Raw genomic sequence first — 19,928 nt, forward strand, 5'->3', positions numbered from 1 at the left:
TTATGTGTGTAGATGCTCTCTGAGTTAGGTAAACAGAAGGCTTGACAAAACTCTCTAGTGTAGACACAGCCATAAAGGGCTTTTTTTAGGGCCTGATCCAGCCACCACTCAAATCAATGGAAAGAATCCAGATTACTGCATGGGGCATTGCTTTAGGTTCTTAGTCCCTTGCAGACTTCATTTCTATCTATGGTTGTAGTTTGAATTGAAGGGCAGATCTGTTACACCACAATCCTACACAAATCTGCTGTAGGTGTTCAGCACCATTAAGGAAGTGCTAAGCATCCCCACTTCACAGTGGGACCTTATTTTCTAATTGTGCTGCAGGTGCAATTGTTCACCCTCAAAGGATGCAGCGCTAATGTCTATGCACCAAAGCAGGGACCACCACCCCCGGCCGCACTTATAAAATCATCTTTGCTGCATCTGTCAAGTGCTAACTCTGCACCATCTTGCTGTAATGAATAAACAGGGTTTACCAGCACTCTTTGAACAGAGGTACAAGCAATAATCTGTGTTCTGTGTATTTCAGCTGACCAGAGAATTCTTCACCAAGGAGTTAAAGAAGTACTATCAGGGGAACAATGACACTGATGTTTTCTCCTCCACATGGAACTCGGTTATGATCACAGTAAGCTGATTTGCTCCTGGCTCTCCTGGTGGCAGCTAGCTCTGTCATTCCTATAAAGGGAAGCATTGGCTCAGGGCTGGAGCCCAAGTTTCCCTGCTGTGAATGTATACATTCCTGTATATAAACCAGCCTGGATTGTATCTATCATATAAGAGTTAAATTAAAATTCTACCAGGTACATCCCCTTGCTATGAGTGATATAGCATCTGAGCTGCCTAAAGAAGTAGGAAAGTACAGTATGGGAGATAGCTGGATGGTGTATGGGATAGGCCATCACTATCGACACTTTCACCTCCAGTATTCTGCTTCAGCTCCAGGTTAAGTCAATTGTAATGTGACAAAATAGCAAGTGCAAAAAATTGAGTTGGGGGCAGGGAGCAAGAGGCAGCTATATTAGAAAAAAATTCTGCAGAGGTGGGTCTTACCCATGACAGCTCATTACCTAATAAACATGTTAGTCTTTAAGGTGCTACAGGACTGCTTATCATCTATAAAATTGGGACGTTTGGCCACCTTAGTTAGCTGTGACCAAAATTGTTACTTGCTGGTGATTTTTCAAATAACTTTACAAAATGACTGATAGTTTGCAATGTTATTGCAGCCATATGGATCCGAGGGTATTAGAGAGACAAGATGGGAGGGGAAATATCTTGAGTTGGAGCAACTGCTGTTTATGAGAGAGACGGGCTTTCAAGCAACAGTGGCCATCTTATATGGGATGCTAAGCAGGGAAGTCAAGACTTGCTTAGTGACCAAATTCCCCTCTCTTCTGCTGGGAGCTGCCCCTACTCTCTTCCTTTGTTGCAGGAAGTGAGGGCTGTGTGTGTGGAAAGTTTGCATTAGTACAGTCTATGCCTTGCCTGTTCAGCAGATAAATCTGTGACATCAGTCTCCATGGCTTTCAATTCTGTTTTACACTTACAGAACAGAACTGCCCTTAATGCTGGTTTAGGAATTTAATGAAGAAGTTTACATTTTATGCATGCAACATTTAAACTGTTTGCTGCCTGAAAGGTGGCAGATGCAATGAGTACATGAGTACATGCAGTGGCCCTTCAGTGAATCATGTAGTGCATTTAGAGTCAGCATTGTCCAAGATGTTGCCATTTCTTCTATCAGTCACATGGAGGACTGGAAAATCAGAAGCCTGGGTTGTATTCCATGTTCTCCTACTGATTCACTCTTTGTCCATGAGCATGTTGCTGTAGACATGAGCCAAGGCCCACTGAAGTCAACAGCAAGACTCTCAGTGAGCTTCGGATATGGCCCTTAATCTCAGTGTCCACATCTGTAAAATGGGCATAATGATAATTTTATAAAGTGCTTTGAGATTGATGGATGAAACTAAAGTACCAGGATAAAAACACAAATACAGCCACGTTGCCCTCAGTCTCCCTTCACTCAAACCACCTCCACAGCACCACCACCACACACATCATCATGACTTTGGAAGGGCTTGTGGTGCTTCCTCTCATAAGTGACAATACGGATCATCTGGATTTCTGTCCTTCCTGTGTCCCTCCCTAGTTCAGCTGCTGTGGAGTGAATGGACCAGAAGATTTTGAAAAAGCTAGTCTTTTCCGGCTCCTCCATTCAGATAATGTAGTACCAGAAGCTTGTTGCCTGCGAGACCTCCAGACCCAGGATGAGGCCTTTGTCAGCAAGGAGGACTGCCTCATGGGGAAGGACATGTACCAGAACCGGCAGGTAAATGGAAATAATCCCAGGGCTGACAATTGCTTCATCCTGAGCTTTAAATAGACATGGGGTTAATTGGTCCCTGTCACAGTGACTATAACTCAAACCCTAAACACCCCTAAATGCCTAAACAAACAATGCATTTACACTGCAAGCTCTGGGTGTCTACGCAGAATCCATGTCTTGTTTTGACAGTGTCTTTTTACTACATGGGCTTTGAATATACTGTGGCAGCTTGATTTTGTGTCATCACTGGCAATTCACAGAGTTCTCCTGATCTCATGGATAGAAATACTTGGCGTCAAAGGAGCATGCTACTTTTTGTTTCATTTTCCAACCTTAATCTGTATTTATGAGCTTGGTTCTTGACCCTCCTGTATCTGAGCCTTTCACCTTCTCTTATTCTTATTACGTTGCACAGAGTATGGTGGGGTCACAAAACACAGGAAAAGGCTACTTAAGTAATTACTTGCAATACACAGAATCGGGCATTGCTCATTTTCCAGAGACGACAAGACACTTGGAAGTTATATATGAACCCAGTCTTAATCACTAGCAACCGTGCACCATTTCCATCTATCGGGTGTGTAGTGGCCCAGGTTTGGAATGAGTTTTGTGAGTCCAGTTCCTAGCAGATGAATGTCAACATCACAAAAACACTATGTCCACAGTGAGAATTTATTGTTATTTGCTGGCCCTCTCAATAGAGACGTGAAGGCGTTGAATGGGTGTGGCGATTTAAATCCCCTCTCACCATTAGCAAAAGTTCCTCCAAGGCAGGAGAAAGGGACATTGTCTGAGTGGGGGAAAGAAGCTTGCATTGCAGTGCTCTTACTGTTCTGTTTTTGGGGATTTGACTATTTCAGTCTCCTGGGCTCTCAGTCCAGTACATTTCATCAGCCCAAAATTTAACAGGGAAAGTTAGTGTAATGTCACTTTTTTCTGGCTCACACTTTACTGAGCCTCCTGGTTAGCCAAATCCAGACTCCCTGCCCCGCCCCGCCCCTCCTCCCCCAGCCCCTTACAGAAGTATGCACCCTACACTAACCTAACGTTTTCACGTTTCAAAATGCTTTTGTAAAACAGACTTGTACTGTGTCTGGCTCTTGATGGTTTTCACCCAGCATTAATGGGACAAACGACCGGTACAAGATACTGTCTCCTCATCTGCCTCTTCTAAGCACCTCCTGATAACAGATTGTGAAAGGGAGCAGATGAGTTAAGAACCAGTCTGTAAGCTGTTCCCCAGTCTGGGAGCTGGAAAACATTGGCAGGGGCACTTTGCGTGAGAGATCATAGCAGATGCTGCAAAGCTGCTTCTGCCAGATCTGATTGCCTGAAGCACACGGGTGGAGAAGAGAAGCAAAAAACACTTGGGAGGGGGAATACACACAAATCTTGACAACCAAGGTAAAGAGGACAACAAATGTGTCTCTCTTCCTATTGTTGCATTTCAGTTTGTGGTGCCATTGGAGCACTACATTCCCATCTTGATCCTCTGGAAAGGGAGATTTTTGTTACCCTGTGTGTGTTGTTACAATATTTTGACCGGAGAAAGAGCACCTGACAACTGTCAAAAGTCTTTCTAACGAGTAAAGCAGGCAGAAAGTTCTTGAAATATTGTTTGAGTGCAAACATTCCTTGACCAAAGCCAGATTCTTGGTGAGCAGAGCTGCTAGGCAGATGCCAGCCTAGTTGGTGTTGAGAACTATTCTTAGCATGCTGAACCTATGGTACGGCAGGGGCCATTCAGAGGGAGTCGGGGCATAGGTACGGGAGCTTGGGGTTCTGCCACAGCCCCTAGCTTTAAGTGATTTCCATCCCGTACAGGGTTTAGAGTTTGGTTCAATGGCTTTCAGGTTGTTGCAGCATCCCTGGCTAAGGGAGACCTCAGGTTATGGTTAGAATTGTGTTTGAATAAGTACCAAACAGTTTGGATGGATGCTTAGTTCTGCCAGCTGAGTTTGAAGTTGGGCAAGAAAGATCTGCAGGGCCTTGTCTTCCCTTGAAAAAAATAGCAGCCGTAGCATAACAGCTACTTCAATAGCGTCGCTGTGACTAGGATTAGCTGCAGTGTAAGAATTAGTACAGTCTAGGCTGAGGATAAGTGCCTGCACCCTGTCTGCATTGGTGCTTTCCTACCAATCCCACTGGTGCTGCTACACTGCTGCCGATAATGGCCATTCTGTTTCTCCATGTATAGGTTCATCTTTTGGCTCCAAGATCACTGAACGATGAATGTGTATAGAACCCCAACCAAAGCCCACTGGGATGGAGTGGTCCGGTGGTTTCTTGTGCTGCCCTGTTGCAGAGCTTTCATTTCTGGGGCTGAGAGAGGCACAGCAGGTGATAGGCAATACCCGTGAGAGTGAGGGCTTCCTGAAAGGGTAGGAAGACTTTTTCCTACCTCCAGAAGGGAGAAAGGAGACTCACTGTGGGTTATTTGCCACTACAAAGGAAGTGCCCTGCCCATTAGCCAAAGGACTCAATAAAGCACCTGAGCTTTGAAGAGTGCCGTCACATACAGCAACGCATGAGAAGGCAATACAGACATCCAATTGTGCACTCCATCCATTGTCCCCAGATTTGACTTGCAAGTGTCTGCCTGGCTATGGCCCATTGACTGTGACAAGAGCAGGCAGCAGTTTTGTGTGCAGTGTGCTCCCCATGGGTGCTTGAGCTGTTTTCATTTTTCTTCACCTAGATGACCTTTCCCTAATCTCTTTAGCTGGGCAGGTCTGGTTGAGACCAGAATCAATGCCATGCTCAGTAAGGCTACCAGTATTTTTTTTCCCATTTCTGATAAAAGTAAAACTTAGATGATTAAAACAGCCTGTCATTCTGTCAGTGTGCATGCATAGAGAGACATGGGGGTGGGGGTGCTGGCAGGGATATGTGGGTGGATGTACACGGAGAGGATATGTGTCCCTGGATGAGTGTGTATGGGAGTGTACAGTTGAGTACGTGCCTCAGAGAAATGGTCAGTAGCAGGTGTCGGTGTTTCTAGGGGACAGGCTCTGATGTACTTTTTACTTTTCATGCAACTCATTTGCAGAAATGTGCTAGTTTGTTGGGGGATTTTGTGGGCCAGCACAAGTGAGACAGGGATAAAACTGGTGCCTCCTAGAAGAGTTCGTGCACCTCTTCTCTCGAGAGAAGCTTTTATAGCTGTTTCCTCTAATGGTAGTAATTAATACAAATTAGAAAAAATAACTTCAAGGATGATAAAATTTACTTTGCTGTTCACCGTTCTTGTGTGCGTAAGGATCTCAAAGCTCTGAACAAGCATTAATCCACCCAAGGGATTGCTAGGTAAGAAAGATGTAGCCCTATGTTACAGATGATGAAACTGAGGCTACGTCTACGCAGCAGAGCTATTTCAGGATACCTGGGTATCACAAAATAGCTACTCTGCATCTGTGAAATGCACCCATTATGTTGAAATATATTTTCAGAAATAATGGGCATGCTGTTTTGGCATCGCTGTACTACTTGTTGGAGAAGGAGATAAGGGATGCGTTGAAACAGTGCATTATTTTGGCATTTGGAGTGGTTTAGACAGCCAAATTAGCCTAATTTGACAATAAACTTGAAATAAGACATACAATTTGTGTAACACGTGTTTTACATTTAGGGTGCTGTGTAGACATAGCCTAAGAGACAGGGACAGGCTCCAGGCTGTTGTTAATAACCTACACTGCGCATAGAACCCAGGAACCTTTTCTTACAGTCCTCTCCTCCAACCCCTGCTGTAAAATGAAGTCTCAACCAAACCAACCTAAATAATGGGAGCCTCTTGTCATGTCCTAGCCAGTTCTGTCCATCCTTTCAGCTCAACCTATTCTATTCCTGCTGCAGAGTGAAGGTTACCTCAGTGCTGCCCTTGTGTGCCTTGCTGAAGGGTATGACTAGCACTAGTTAACCATTGGTTATGAGTCTGTTGGCTAAGCCCATGTACCAACAACTGCAATTTCTGCCTCTGGGGGCTGTCCTGCCTACAGGCCCCATGGAGTGTGTCTCTGTTGTTCAGTTTGTTGAGTGGTGGTCATGTATTTGGCTTCTGGGTCTAACATGCATCAGGTACACAACCAAGGACGGTAAGCAAATGTTTGCAGAACAGAAAAAAAGCTGCTGCTTGGCTGATTTTCCACAACGGTTTGTTCTTTCCTAGGGCTGTTACACTGTGATCCTGAACTCCTTTGAGACCTATGTGTACCTCGCAGGTGCTCTCGCCATTGGTGTTTTGGCCATTGAGGTACTGAAGCATGTGTGCTAAAAGTACAGTCTCTTCAAGTGCAGCCAGTGGCATGACAAGGAACTGCACATCTTCCTTTCGACAGGACCCTTTCCTGGCAAAACATGGGGAGATTATAGGTCAGAAGAACTAGCAAGGAAGGGCCGGATTTTCTTCTGCACACAGGGGAGAAAAACCTCTCGCCCTACAAGCCTGCACTGCCATCTGGTGTTACATGATATAACAGGTCTATGAGAAGCACAGACTGTAAGGAACCTAGCACTTTCAGGCTTGTTAAGTATTTCTGCAGCACAGATGCATAAAAGAGAGACTTTCTGCCCCATGGTGCTTAAAACAAAATAAAATCAGTGAATGTCCCAGGCCGTCCGAGGAGAGGATAATTGTAATACAACCATGTGGTCCCAGAGCCTAAAGGCAGACCTATTTAGAGACTCAAATGATACTGGCCTGAGATTATGAGCATATGCCATATTGCCAATCCCAAATGAGATTGGCTTTAAAATCATGAGATTATGGAAAAATAATAGATTTGGTATTTTTTATTTGCCTTCTGGTTTCAATCCTTTAGGTTGCACTGAGGGGTCACATACAGAAACTTTCTCCACACCCACAAGGATTAGAAACTTTTTTTTCCTTCAGAATGAAGGCTGAAATTGTCACGTAGCTACTAGACTCCCGGAGCTGGGGCTTGAAGGAAATTACAGGAACTAATTATGAGAAAACACCCGTATTTAGTCTTTGCACTAGATGGAAGCAGAGGCAGGGTTCCATCAGAAAGTCACCCCACTTAAAAGTGATGCTACTTGGTGACGCTGCCACAAGGGACCTGGCACAGAGTTGCGGGTGCACTTTGACCTGGAAAGGGGACTTTGAGAGAGTGAGGGCAGCTGGCCTTCCTGCCGAAGGGAGCAGCAGCTACTGGGAGCAGCAGAGCTTTCCATCCCTGGCTGGAGAGTGAGCTCCATTGCAGCAATGGGAGGGGGCCAAGGAGCAGCGTGGGCAGTGTCTACCCTACGCAGGACACTTGAAGACAATTTGGAAAGAGCTGAGGTCGCTACGTGGGGTAGCCACAGTCTCCTTGGGCGCATCTGCTGATAGTGGATGGGCAGAGAGTTTAAAGTGCTGTCAAGGTGTGTGTTTATGGGGGTGGGAGGGAGAGACAGGAGTGCAGCTCCTCTTCTGCTTGGCTAAGCAAAGCCGTGTCCTCTCTTTCTGCCTGCCTTGTCAGAGCATCCCCTTCTCGTTTGGGCTGAAAGACGTCATCACTAGGCCTCAGTAAGTTTTCGTTGTTCTGTGAGCTGCAGCTGACAGCTGTGTTTTGTTTGTCCTTCCCTTTCCAGCTGTTTGCCATGGTCTTTGCAATGTGTCTCTTCCGAAGGATCCAGTAGAAGGTGCCCCCCCACGTAAGTGACATGCTCCTAGGTGCTTGGAAGAGAGAGAGAGACCGAAAAAAAAGGGGGGGGGGGCTTTATTTTTGGTAACAAAATGGAAACGAAAAGCGATTGTAATATATGAACGACCAAAAGGATTGTACTTCAGGGGCTGGAACTTTGAGGTTCTGTGTACAAGGTGACGCCACGCCAACCTTCTCCCAGAGCAACCTGCACAGCCATCAATTAGGAGCAAAGTGCAGCTGATTGCACTAGCGACTGACGGAGACAGTCGGGTGGGTGGGAGCAACGGCAACTGACATGGTCTCCCTCAGAGCAGGATGCTGCCTGGCGTATTCTCAATCGTATTGGCGTAGGTATTGAAGGAGGAGACGAGCTGCCTAATGCAACACAGGGTCTAGATTCAGTACCCAAACAAAAGCTGGTCAGTCACAGCGTATGGGCGTCGAAGTCAGGCAGACTTCAAACGGCTACACAAAAAGGGCTTTTGGTACCTAGAAAACTGTGGCCACCATTGTTTACTAATTTTCATTTCTGGTCTAAAGTGTTAACTGCCATCCAGGAAATGGAAGCACATGTTCACTAAAGGAGGGTCAACTACCATCACTTAACACCTCGTTGGACTACTGGGGCTGGGGCATGCCTTTCCTGGGAATCCCACCAAAGGACACAAGGTGACCCTTTTGGAGATTAAGATGAGGATGAGGCATTGATTGGGAGAGGGCTGAACCACAATCAGAAGTTCTGTGCACCCTTTTCCTTAAATTTACTCTGCCACTTTGGTTTTATGCTCAGTGTTTTATGAGCGGAAAGCAAGGGGTTCCTGATCTCACCCCTCGCCCCTTTAACAAATGATTGGCCTGGTCCAGGATAGTTGGTCCTGCCAGCCTCAGAGCCTGGGCACATTGATTGTCTTCTAAATCTTGGGACACTCAACTCCTGCCTGCAAAATTGTAGTTTGTACTTTCTTGTGCTCTGTTAGCTTAATTATCTAGGTTGGGTTCCAATGTGCCTTCCAGTCATGTGGGGAGGCAGAGGCACCCGTTTGTAGCGGTCTCCCACGTTGTTTCCTTTTGGGTGTCTTGTGGCTTCATTTCTTGACTGCAAGTTTCCCTTTAGCTTGTCCCAAGGGGTTGAGAAGAGTAGAATTAACTGAAATAATTTTAACGTAGCTTCCTGGATTATAAAGGTTTCATCCACTGAGATTTCCCCTTGATGTTTAAATAATGTCATCAGTTTAACCCTTTAACCTGGGGAAAATACCTGTGTAAGGACCTTGATCGAGGGTTACAAAAGGATGGGACTGAGGCACCAGGCCAGGAAAGAGCATTTACAGTGATAGAATTGTGTCCATGTCCTCAGCAGCTTCCTCGGAGGTACTATGCAGATACACATGATAATGTAGGCCATGGTGAAGCCTACCAAGCCTGCATACTAATAGGCAAAGGGCCCTGACTTCATGCTAGTCTTGGGGGAATTCTGCAATTGTTGCATTTGGAGCCATAGTAAAATTGCAGAATTCCCAGAACTGTAATATGCACCAGGGTGAAGAGTCAGGCTGCTGACAGATGGGAATAGGACATTCGAACCCCTCATGCAACATTCCTGGGAACGTGGAAATCTCTGAGATGTGAGGGAGGTCTGGGTGTGGACATGAAGAACATCAGTCTCCACCCACAAATAACATCAGCAGTGGAGAAATGGTGGAATCAGGGCCAGGGCTATTGAACAGTGAGAGGCCTCAGATGCTGTGTTAAATGTTATTGAAAGGGCTCCTCGGCCATGTCCCCTAGGAGCACTTTTAATGGTGCATTTTCAAGTTAAATTCTGCCATTGTACAATGAAGGAGAAAGGTGGCTTTGCCAGCAAAACTGGCAGTAGCTGCACACACCTGCTGGAAGCCTCTGTCATTTGTTCCTAACACTTAAACAAAAATCAGCTGCACTTAATGGTCCAGCATGGGAGATTTTTTGAAGGTTGAGCCCCACCACAGGATGAGTGGGCATGGAGGGACTGATTCATAACATGCTAGTCCACTAGGATGCGAACAGACTCAGTAGTTGCAGTTCGTCTCTACAAACAGGCAGATGAAGGGAAAAGGCCATGACACTGCACCAAGACAGAGACACTGTCCACACTGGAGAGATAATGAGTCCCAAGGGAGGAAAAACCAGAGTTGCTAATTGACCTGGAGGGTGGATGCAGGTGCAGAAGGGACTGTAAATAGCAGCCGGAAGAACCACCAGTGTCTATAGCTGGCATTAGACCTTGAGTAGCTAACATCCAAAAGGCCATAAACAGCAGAAAGAGTGTGCAGTCTTGAGAGTCGGTATCTGTAGCACTGGCTGGGTGCCCAACATGTGTAAGTGAGAATTCTCGGGATCTGGAGGAGCAACCCCTCTTCGAGTTCTCCCTTCAGTCCCCTTCATTTCTTTCTGTATTGTGAAAGGTTCCCTTTGGCCCAAATTGGGTCTTGAAATTTAGCAGACGGATGGGAAGGCCCTGTCTGGCCTGGGATTGTGTAACTGAAAACAAAAACATGCAGTCCTCTGCTAACAGCACCACAAGTGTGATTCAAATCCCTTTTTCTCTCCAAGGGGACTCAGTCAGGATGTGCAAAGTCCAGTGGAGGAACAGGGATAGTTACAACAGCGAACTTTAACTGTTGCCTTCCAAGGCTTATTCCCCCTTGGTTTTCCTATTTCTTTACCGCTTTGTTTCCCCCACCCGTCACCCACCCCGATTCCCTCCATTCTTTTCTCCCCTGTAATGACTGTTCTCTCTCCACCCTTTCCTTTCTCCATTCTCCTATTCCTGCGTCTCCCCTTTTCTCACAGAGCATTCCTTTTTTTTTCCATTGTCTTCTCTCACTCTCATCCTGGTTTCCTTTTTAAGTTGTCCCTGCTCCTGTTGTGCAGTTGCCATCTCCCCACTTCTCTCATTCTCCCCTGGGGCAATTGGAGGATGGAGCACTTCTGCTCATGCCTTCTGAAGCACCTAGCATTGTCTACTCTCAGCAGACAGGATACTGAACTAGATGAACCAGTGGTCTGGCCCCATATGGCTATTTTTATAGTCTTGCTGAAACTTTCATGTTCTCCCGTTAAAGGGTTTGAAATGGGAATGTAGGCCTGGAAGGGACCTTGAGTCCCCTGTATTCCATGGCAGGAACAAACATTATCTCGACCATCCCTGCCAGGTACTTAAAAGCCTGCTGTAAAAAATCTCCAATGACAGATTCCACAGCCTCCCTAGGTAATTTGTTCCAGTGCTAAACTACCCTGACAGGAAGTTTTTTCGAAGGATCTAACCTCAGTCTCCCTCATTGTATTTTAATTAAAATCATTGCTTCTCGTCCTGTCCTGGCAGTGGGTAAGGAGAACATTTCCACTTCCCTTTTTATAACAACTTTTTACATACTTGAAGACTATTATCATGTGGTGTTCTCTTCCTCCTCTGCCCGTCAACAGCATCTTCTCTTCTTCAAATTAAGCAAACCATTTTTTCAGTCTTCCCTTGTAGGTCTTGTTTTTCAGAGCTCTCGTTATTTGTGTTGCTCTTCGCTGGATTTTCTCTTAATTTGTCCTCATTTACGTAAGTGTGGTGCCCAAAACCAGATACAGTGCTTCACAGGCCAAAGCAGTGCTGAGCAGAGCAGAAGAATTAACTTATGTCTGACTTACAACACTCCTGCTAATACATCCCAGAATGATTGGTGTTTGTTTTGTTTTGAAACAGTGTTATATTGTTGGTTCATGTTTAGTTGGTGACGTATCACCCTCAGATCCTTTTCTGCAGTACCCCTTCCTAGGCAGTCACTTCCCCTTTTCTATTTGTGCAATTATTAAGCCTTCCTAACTGCAGTAATTTGCATTTGTCCTTATTGAATTTTGTTGTATTAGTCAGACCATTTCTCCAGTTTAAGATCATTTTGAATTCTCATGTTCTCCTGAGACACAATCAAGCAACCAGGAAGCAGCACCCTTTAATAAAGAAATGGAGATGGCTTTTAACAGGTTTCCCCCATCTTGGTCATCTGAAACAATGGGGACTAAGTCAAGGGGAGAGGTGGCATTTTCTCCATGGAATTTTAATGAACAGGATATTCCTGGATGGGAATCGTTTGTTACTGTGAGACGCTCAAGTTTTGTTTTTTGACCACCATGATGTGTCACTGCCTCTGTCTGTGGTCTCATGCTGTATAATCAACAATTCTGGGTCTTGTTCTTTCCAGAGCTCTAGGCAGGAAGAACTTTCTTCCCCTTTAGTTTCTGCTGAGTTCTTTGGGGTGCAGGACACTGAAGTATAATCACTCCTTAATTGAGAACTGTGTCGAAAAGTGACCTAAATGAAGTCACCAGAGTGATGGCCCCCATGCTGTAGAAACAAGCCCAGAGACCATGCACCTTTTGTGTAATTATCTAGAGCAGTTTGTTTCTGTGAGTCCACCCCCTGCCCCTCTGTTATTTAACTCTTAAATTACTGTTGCGAGTGCCTGGGACACAGCCTGTGTGTGAAAGGACGTGGAAATCTACTTTAAGTGTTCCTTTTATTAGATAGTGTAGCTAATTTATCCTGTATTGCCTATTGTAATGCTTTTTATATTGAAAGGATTTTTTGTAATATAAACCAGAACACGCGCCTGACACATTCTGCACCGTTCGTGCGCATTTCTTAAAAAAAAATAAATAAATAAAAAAGATATTGTGACCGTGCAGTGGGACATCTTTAATTTTCACTATTCACAGGGTGGTGGTTCTTTTAAGTACAGTCACTTTTTCACCAAAGGAGGAATAAACTTGGCAAAGATGAGGTATAAACTGAATCCAAGAAAACCTGAGAGTGGCTAGGTGAGGAATTGGCCATAGGACTAGAGGGCCTTTCTCCTCTCCAGTGCCAGCACCAGCTTGTCTGAGGACAGTAGGGGTTATGCTGGGAACTGTAGCTATCTGCTTGAATTTTTAAGCTCCCTCAATTCAAGTTTAGGCTTGTATGAATCCAGTTGTGTCCCTTGCAGACACAGAAACCAGCTACAAAGTTAATTTGCAAAAAGCCACCACACAAATGCAGGCTTGTCTCTGTGGCAGAACTCAGTCACCTGGAGAATAAGACTTCTCAGCTGTGCAGCAGGCTACACAAACATCTTGTAATACTGCTCACCCATCCCCAAGGTAAGTCAGGTTCATTAGATTCATTTCATAAAGAAGGAAACTGATGTCTGGGAGGTGAAGTGACTTGGCCAAGGTCACCTGCGTATGAAATGGTGGAGCCGGGATTAAAGCCTAGTTTTGCCTCCCATGTGTGTTCTTGGCTGCTTTAGCCCAAGCTGCCACTTAGTTGCCACTGCACTTGTAGGCACAAGTTTTGCCGGGCCTGAGACATTTCAGCAAGATCCTCCCCTTTACTTGCTGCTGCCACCTAAGCTAACTTTCCAGAGTGGAAGGAGCACCCACACATGGCTAATATGCAGTTCATACCAGCTGTAGGATTTAATTCTATAAACTCGTCCATTCAAGTCAAAATGGCAGCAACCTCCTTCGCAGCGGTAAGTTCCTGCCAGTGCTGCCTGGATCCTTCCCATTGGGACACCCAGCCTTGAGCCTGAAAATCCCACTCACTGTGCCCAGTGGGGTCAGGCGTTTCCTATAATTACTCATCATTAATGGCTGAGTGCTCCAGGCAGCCAGGAGTGGCAGGGAGGTCAGCACACACATCTCAGAAAGGGTGTCTGCACGGGAGTGGAAAGGTGTAAATCCCACTCACTGAAATTGCTCCAGGGTAGCGCAAAGAGAAATCTGCTTGTGCTCAGACTGGAGGTGTAACTACAGCAGCATTGGCTAGCCAGCCCCTCTGGGTACATAGCCCTGGCCCCAGATAGGCTGAAGATATGTCCACACTGACAAATTTTGTTGAGGAAACTAATGATGACATGCAGAAGTCACCAAAGTGTATTTACACTTGCTCTGTTGCCAGACTGGACACTAGAGAGACTCCTCTCCCCATACACTGATCAGCTCCAATAGCTCTAGGTGGGATGGCGCTTGTTGCAAGGGCCAGACAGGACCACCTAGGAAGACAACATAAATCATTGCAGACTGAGCGAGCATTGGATATGGGGGGGGGGCGGGGTTTCCCCTGTGCTCAGGCAGCAGGAAAATGCATTTAAATTTTGCAGGGCTTGCAAGGTAGAGCAGGTAGCTCGTCATCTGGCCACAGAGCAGTGGAGTTTAAACTGCTGACCAGAGCAGCTGCTTGGGCATTCTGGGCCACTTCCTGGAGCCCAGAAGTGGTGAGAAAACATGCTTGCCTTCAACAGCAGGAGGGGAAAATGACAAAAGTCCCTCCATGGTGCTGGAAGTTTTCCATCAACAAAAATGGCTATTTTTTCACCACAACAATCATCTTGCAATGTGCCTACTTACGCTAACAAAAATGTGGGTTTTTTTTTCCTTGCCAAAATGTGCCACTAAAATAAACAAAGCCCTTCTACTCTGAGCAGCTGGTCCCACCTGCTGCTGCCAGCGCTGCAGCTGTGTGTGTTGGGCTAGGCTGAGCAAGCTCTGTCTCAGTTGGCATTTACACCTTCCCCCTCCAGTGTAGCCATACGTGCACTCCATTGGCTGGAAGGGGCTGGGGGGGGTCCCACTGCAGGGGTACATACCAAACCTGGCCCATGTGCTCTGAGGGCTTATCAGTGTAGCATCAACAAATGCAAACCCTGTCCCTCTTCCCCCCCCCCCCCATTTTCCATCCCTGCCCCCCTCCCAAGAGCATCAAGAGCACAGCCGTTGCACTGGGAAACAGGAGCCAGAAGGCAGCTTGCTCAACCCAAGATTTAAAAAAAAAAAAAAAAAAAAACCCATTCAGAGCAACTTGGTCTTTTTCAGCTCTGGCCTCCTGTCACTTCCTGGAAGCTGGCCTTTACATTGGTCAGCAGTGTATTCCCCTCACAGGCCAAAATCTCCATTGCCACTGTTCTCCTCATGCCAGAGAACTTAGCCTGGAGTTGACCCCACACACACCTCCGGGGGGGGGGGGGCAGTTGTGTTGTGAACAACATGGTGGCTGACACCCTTACAGTTAGGGCAACACACACCTTGCCTGGCCCATGAGGGAAGCAGGCAGTCTGCTGGGGCATCTCTGGTAGTTTAGCAGCTTTACCGCCCCTTTGGAATGCCTGAAATTAAGCTAAATGAGACAGCAAGTGCACTGAGCTCACCTGCTCTCTGTGTGTATGTGAGAGAGAGAGATGGATGGGTCCCTGCCAGGCTAGCTGCAAATACACCACTTTTGACTGGTTCCCAGATAAAGCCCATCAGCAAGGAACGTTTTGCAACACCAGCATAGCTGAATGACTACAGTCATAGCCCTTCTGGCTCATGAGAAGACATTACAAGACGTCAACACCGCCTCCTCCTTATGCCCAGCTGCTTTGATAATAAAGTCCACCCCCCCCCCCCCACTTCCCACCCCACCAGAGGCAAAGGCAAATTTCATACAACCCCATCGTTTCCTTCCTTAAGCTCAGCTGTCCTCCTGCTCCTAAAGTACCTGGCTGTTGGGGCTAGGTACTGCCCCCGCCCCCCAATTTTCTTACTCAAGGCCATAAAAAAACTACAAGGCTGGGTTTCACGTGCAGGCTGCAGGGTCCCTTATTTAGTGCACAAGTGAGAGTCAGAGACCAGCTCACACTGTGCAATGCTCTCTCACATCTTGAGCAGAGCATCAGGACTTTGGCTGGTTTTCTGTACAGTGGGGGCGGGGGCACAGCTCTCGTGCTACCCTACAGCATGAGCCTTTCCTAAATCCTGCCTTCCTCTTCCTGCTGAACTGAAATTAACCCCTCAAACCAGGATCCACTGAGTTTAAGGTTCCACCCCAGACTCACCCTGAGGAGCATGGGGAATATTCAACTATATATAGTCAGCTTCTGGCCCTGCTAGCGGGTCACACTCAGCCCCATTCACATGTCCCTTAAGGGTGCACGTTGAACCTGGTGCTGTACTTTGACTATCCTTTTTTTTAAATTATCCCATTTAGCATCAGAGCCTCTATTTCCAGCATTTCCACCTGGCATGGATGGGGGCTGGCCCACATAAATGAAATGCACACAGCCTTCCACTTTCATGCAGCTCCTTGTAAGGGCCAAGAGCAGTGCAAGAAAGCAATGACTGTCTGGAGGGAGCAGTCTAGGGAAGCTGCACCTGGCTTTACCTTGAATGCTCACTGCTGTCCCTAATCGGGGATTTTTTTCCCCTCTCTGATTCGAAGAAGTGGTCCTTAAAGCTAATATCCATGTGCAGCCGTTTTAGCTGTGTTCACAGCCTGTTCTGCTTCTCCACCACCAGGCACCTGCCCATACTCATTCCCTCTCTCTCTCAAGTCTTCAGCACAGATTGGTTTTATGCAACAGGTCCCCCTGTTGGTGTATGGAGAAGTCCTTGTTCTCTGTTTGCCTTCCGCCCCATGGAGAACAAGCAGGCTGGAACTGGAAAGGGCAGGGGAAGGAAACTGGGTGTTCTCTTCAGAATTGTCATGAAGTGTAGAAGAGTCAGTGCTGTGGAACAAGGGTTAAATCCTGCCCAGGCTCAAGTGCACAGGGAGACAACAGCCAGGGAACAAGTGTCCTCTTATGCCTGTGGTATGGCTACAGCAGGCAAGCTGACCCAAGTGCTTTTCCCTTCTCAGCCAATCTTTAGCCCAGCCACTCGGATCCCAAAGCCACAGGAGCTCAGGCTTTGGCTCTTTTTTGGCTGAATCCGTAAGGAAATTGGTACCAAGGCAGTAAGAATGGAGAGAATGAGCTGGCTCCTCTAGTTCTGCCCTTTACTGGAGGAAGGTTCCTGCAGCTACCCAGGGAACAGTGACTTAGTCCCTGCAGCTCCACAAGCAGTAGGAAAGTGAGGTCCTGCAGACAAGGCATCAGGGGAGTATGTTAAGCAGGGCCTTATCTAACCCTAGTTAGGGATACTAGTTAACGTGTCATTGGCTGAGCTATTTCAGAAAGCTCACTAACAGCACCTGCAGGGAAGCTACAGTCATGGGAATTAAAGCTGGGCAGGGGGATATATTAGGAGCAACCATCCTCCCCATCTATGAACCTCCAAGACAAGGAGGCTTCCTCTCACTTTGAAATGATTCAGCAGCTTCTTGCATTTCTCCATAACGCCACCCCCCTGCTCTCATTCTCCGCTGCTCTCCAGTTGGAGAGAGCCACACTTGATTTGGCTGCAGCTAGGGGCTGAGTGTCCCTAGAGGGGGCTCATTCTGTACTAGGACAGGGACTAAAGATGCCGCTCTTGTTCCTGGTTGCATGCATAGCCCTGCAATCCTGCTAGTGTTCCCACAGCATCGCTCAGCAAGAATAATACACATTCAAGTGTTGTGTGTGAAAACCACAGCACTGCCTGACTGGAGCTGCACCTGCACCCTTACCTTTGGGAGCTGGCCAGGAGTGTTCTGCGCTCTGGGGGGGAGGCTCTAAGAGTGAGGGGTGGGTGCCCAGCTTGCTGGGACTAGGTTGAGTCTGTTGCCAGCTGCCTTGGCTGCTTCTCCCCCGCAGGGGTCTGGTGCTAGGTGCTGCTGTTATTTTGTGCTTTGCTGTAAGAGGCCTCTGAGGTGCTGATTCCAATGGCCAGTTTCCTCCATTGGCGCCACACCTCACTCATCCTTACATTGTGTCGGCCTTCCCCACCACATGTACCTGCCTGCTTCAGCCAAGATCGAGGAAGGAGGATCACAAGGGTTCGCTCTCCCCTTGAGCCTCATGGGGCAACGGCCAGCACTGGGGTTGCACACTGATTCATGCCAGTAAGTGGAAAAGAAAGGGAAGTGCTTCAGAACAAGAGAGACCATTAAAAAAAAAAAAAAAAAAAAAAAAAAAGCAACATTACCAACAGAAACCCCCACCCCCAGAAAGCCTCAGGGCTTAGACTTTCTTAGGTCGCCGTCCAACTTGGTAGTAATAATAAACAGTGACAAGGATGAAGAGGATCCGGCTGGCGAGGAGGAGCATGGCTCCTGTGGATATCCGGTCACTCTCAATCAGGGTGATGGTGGTAACTGAAGGAGAAGAAGGGAGAGAAGGCACAGGTTGGTAGTGAAATGAAAGTGCCGTTACACACAGTGCAGTTCTCTTTGCCCTTCAGTGGGGAGTCTCTAAGTGGGTTTACCCATCCTGAAAACAGGACAAACTTGCAATTTCTGCTCATCAGTATTCTAACACTGCTGACACCGTACATGAGTCACTGGGGTGTTAAGCAATTGTAACTAACCCTTAGAAGAAATAGAATACTGAGGCCCCATTCAGTCGGGTAAGTTGCACAGAGAATATGGACACAGTCCACGTATTGTGCAGTTTCCCAATCACAGAATTTGCTATGCGTTTACCCCTTGCCCTAGATTAATGCTGCTTTACCCCAAAATGAAATTTTAAATGAAGAAAAGAAAGCTACATTGTCATGGAGGCAGCCTGACGTCCTCCTCAATGTTAATTCTGAAGCCTACTGATGACAGGTTAAATGAGTTTAATTCTGTTGCTGATTTTTTTTCCAAAAAGATAAGCATATTTTATTAATGCTTCATCTCACACACATAACTGCCTCCTGCAGGTAACAAGTTGCAAATATCCTTATCCAAAACCTGCCACTTTCCCTCTAGGGCAATGTGACTGAGCTGCCTATACAAGAAATTGTGGCATACTGGTAACCCTATGTGAACAGTGTAAAATATACTGAATTTAACATCACAGCATATCGTCCCAAATGTTTTTCCTCATTTTCACATTTCATGTGATAAAAATCCTCCACAGTAATGTAAGTGAAGCTACCATAGAACTTCCAGTCTGCCACCCCCACATGCCAAACAATTTAAGAACCTTACTGGAGAACTTCGTTCCAGCTTGCTGTGGCGGGCATGGAGTCTTAGAGGGGTAAGTGGGTTGGAAAAATGGGTGTTGATGGCAAAATAGTGTTCAGAGGACCAATCTGGCATTTCATAGGTGTGCACACAAAAATATATTGTCTACCCCATGTAGAGGGAGTGGGGCAGGGCAGTGGGGAAAAACACTCTGGAGTTACCAAATTCTGGGCCTGATTCTCCGCTGCCTTGTGCTGTTTATTTTGTTCTCACTTTCCACGGGCCTGCTACTGTAACAGCACAGTCCACTCCTTTACGAGTAACCAGGCCTGTTCTGAGGCACAGCCTGTTTAAGAGCAGCTCTTTGGCCCTTGTACTGGGCCTTATCAGACCCAGCTGAGGTGGCGTCAGGTACACAATAAGAAGCTGATGTCTGCTAAGGCTGACAGACATTGCTACAGAAAGCAGTTTGATAGGGTGATTCTCAGGCAGATGGGCTACAGACAACCTGAGGGAAAGCTGACAGTACAAGAGGCTCTGGCCAGGAGTCTCTGGGTCAGGGAAAGGAAGCTGTTGGATTCATATTGAACTATGCGATGTGGGGGGAAGGGTTTGCTGGAAGTTGTTGGTACAATCAACAGGGACCTCCAGAAGGAAAATGCCTGCACAGCTGCAGGCTGTGGCTGGGCTAGTCAGGGTCCCCACTGGCCTATTACCCTGCTGCGGATGACCACATGAGAAGAGGGTCCCCACTGGCCAACACCCACCACAGGCCTTGGGTCAAGAGTGGGTGTGTGTGGAGGAAGGATCAGCTCCACACCCCTGGAAGTGGCAGGGGCTGGGGGCAGATGACCCTCAGCCACCCAGACTGCAGTGTTGGCCACCCCCATCCCAGTTCAACATCGACCCCAGAACTCCTCATGAGCCGTGAGGATTAAGGAAGTCTGGCAGAAGGACAGCTCCTGTCAACCTTCTGCCAGAGAGCCGTGGAAGTTGACGGCTGTATGCCTGCAATGGCTTACAAAAACAAATTCTCACAGCAGCCGCTGACCTTCCGGGTAAGTGTAGACGTAGCCTTAGGAGTGCTTTATGCCTC

The 19,928-nt window shown here is 47.0% G+C and overlaps 2 protein-coding genes across 6 annotated transcripts in view; one reads left to right on the forward strand and one right to left on the reverse strand.

Annotated features, from left to right (window-relative positions):
* Positions 1-12,684, forward strand: part of TSPAN18 (tetraspanin 18) — a 189,507-nt gene extending 176,823 nt beyond the window's left edge. For 4 of the 5 annotated variants that reach the window (XM_074997536.1, XM_074997539.1, XM_074997540.1 and 1 more), the window contains 4 exons: positions 533-631; positions 2,159-2,338; positions 6,501-6,584; positions 7,925-12,684. In XM_074997536.1, the coding sequence (XP_074853637.1) occupies positions 533-631; positions 2,159-2,338; positions 6,501-6,584; positions 7,925-7,972 (411 nt within the window). In that variant the 3' untranslated portion in view covers positions 7,973-12,684. The remainder of the gene's footprint in view (positions 1-532; positions 632-2,158; positions 2,339-6,500; positions 6,585-7,924) is intronic. The other variant, XM_074997537.1, reaches the window with a different exon arrangement.
* Positions 12,680-19,928, reverse strand: part of TP53I11 (tumor protein p53 inducible protein 11) — a 54,628-nt gene continuing 47,379 nt past the window's right edge. The window contains exon 7 of the mRNA XM_074997541.1: positions 12,680-18,037. Within this exon, the coding sequence (XP_074853642.1) occupies positions 17,904-18,037 (134 nt within the window). The 3' untranslated portion in view covers positions 12,680-17,903. The remainder of the gene's footprint in view (positions 18,038-19,928) is intronic.

This window comes from Carettochelys insculpta, chromosome 6 (genome assembly GCF_033958435.1).
Source record: "Carettochelys insculpta isolate YL-2023 chromosome 6, ASM3395843v1, whole genome shotgun sequence".
In the NCBI taxonomy this organism is placed as follows: Eukaryota; Metazoa; Chordata; order Testudines; family Carettochelyidae; genus Carettochelys; species Carettochelys insculpta.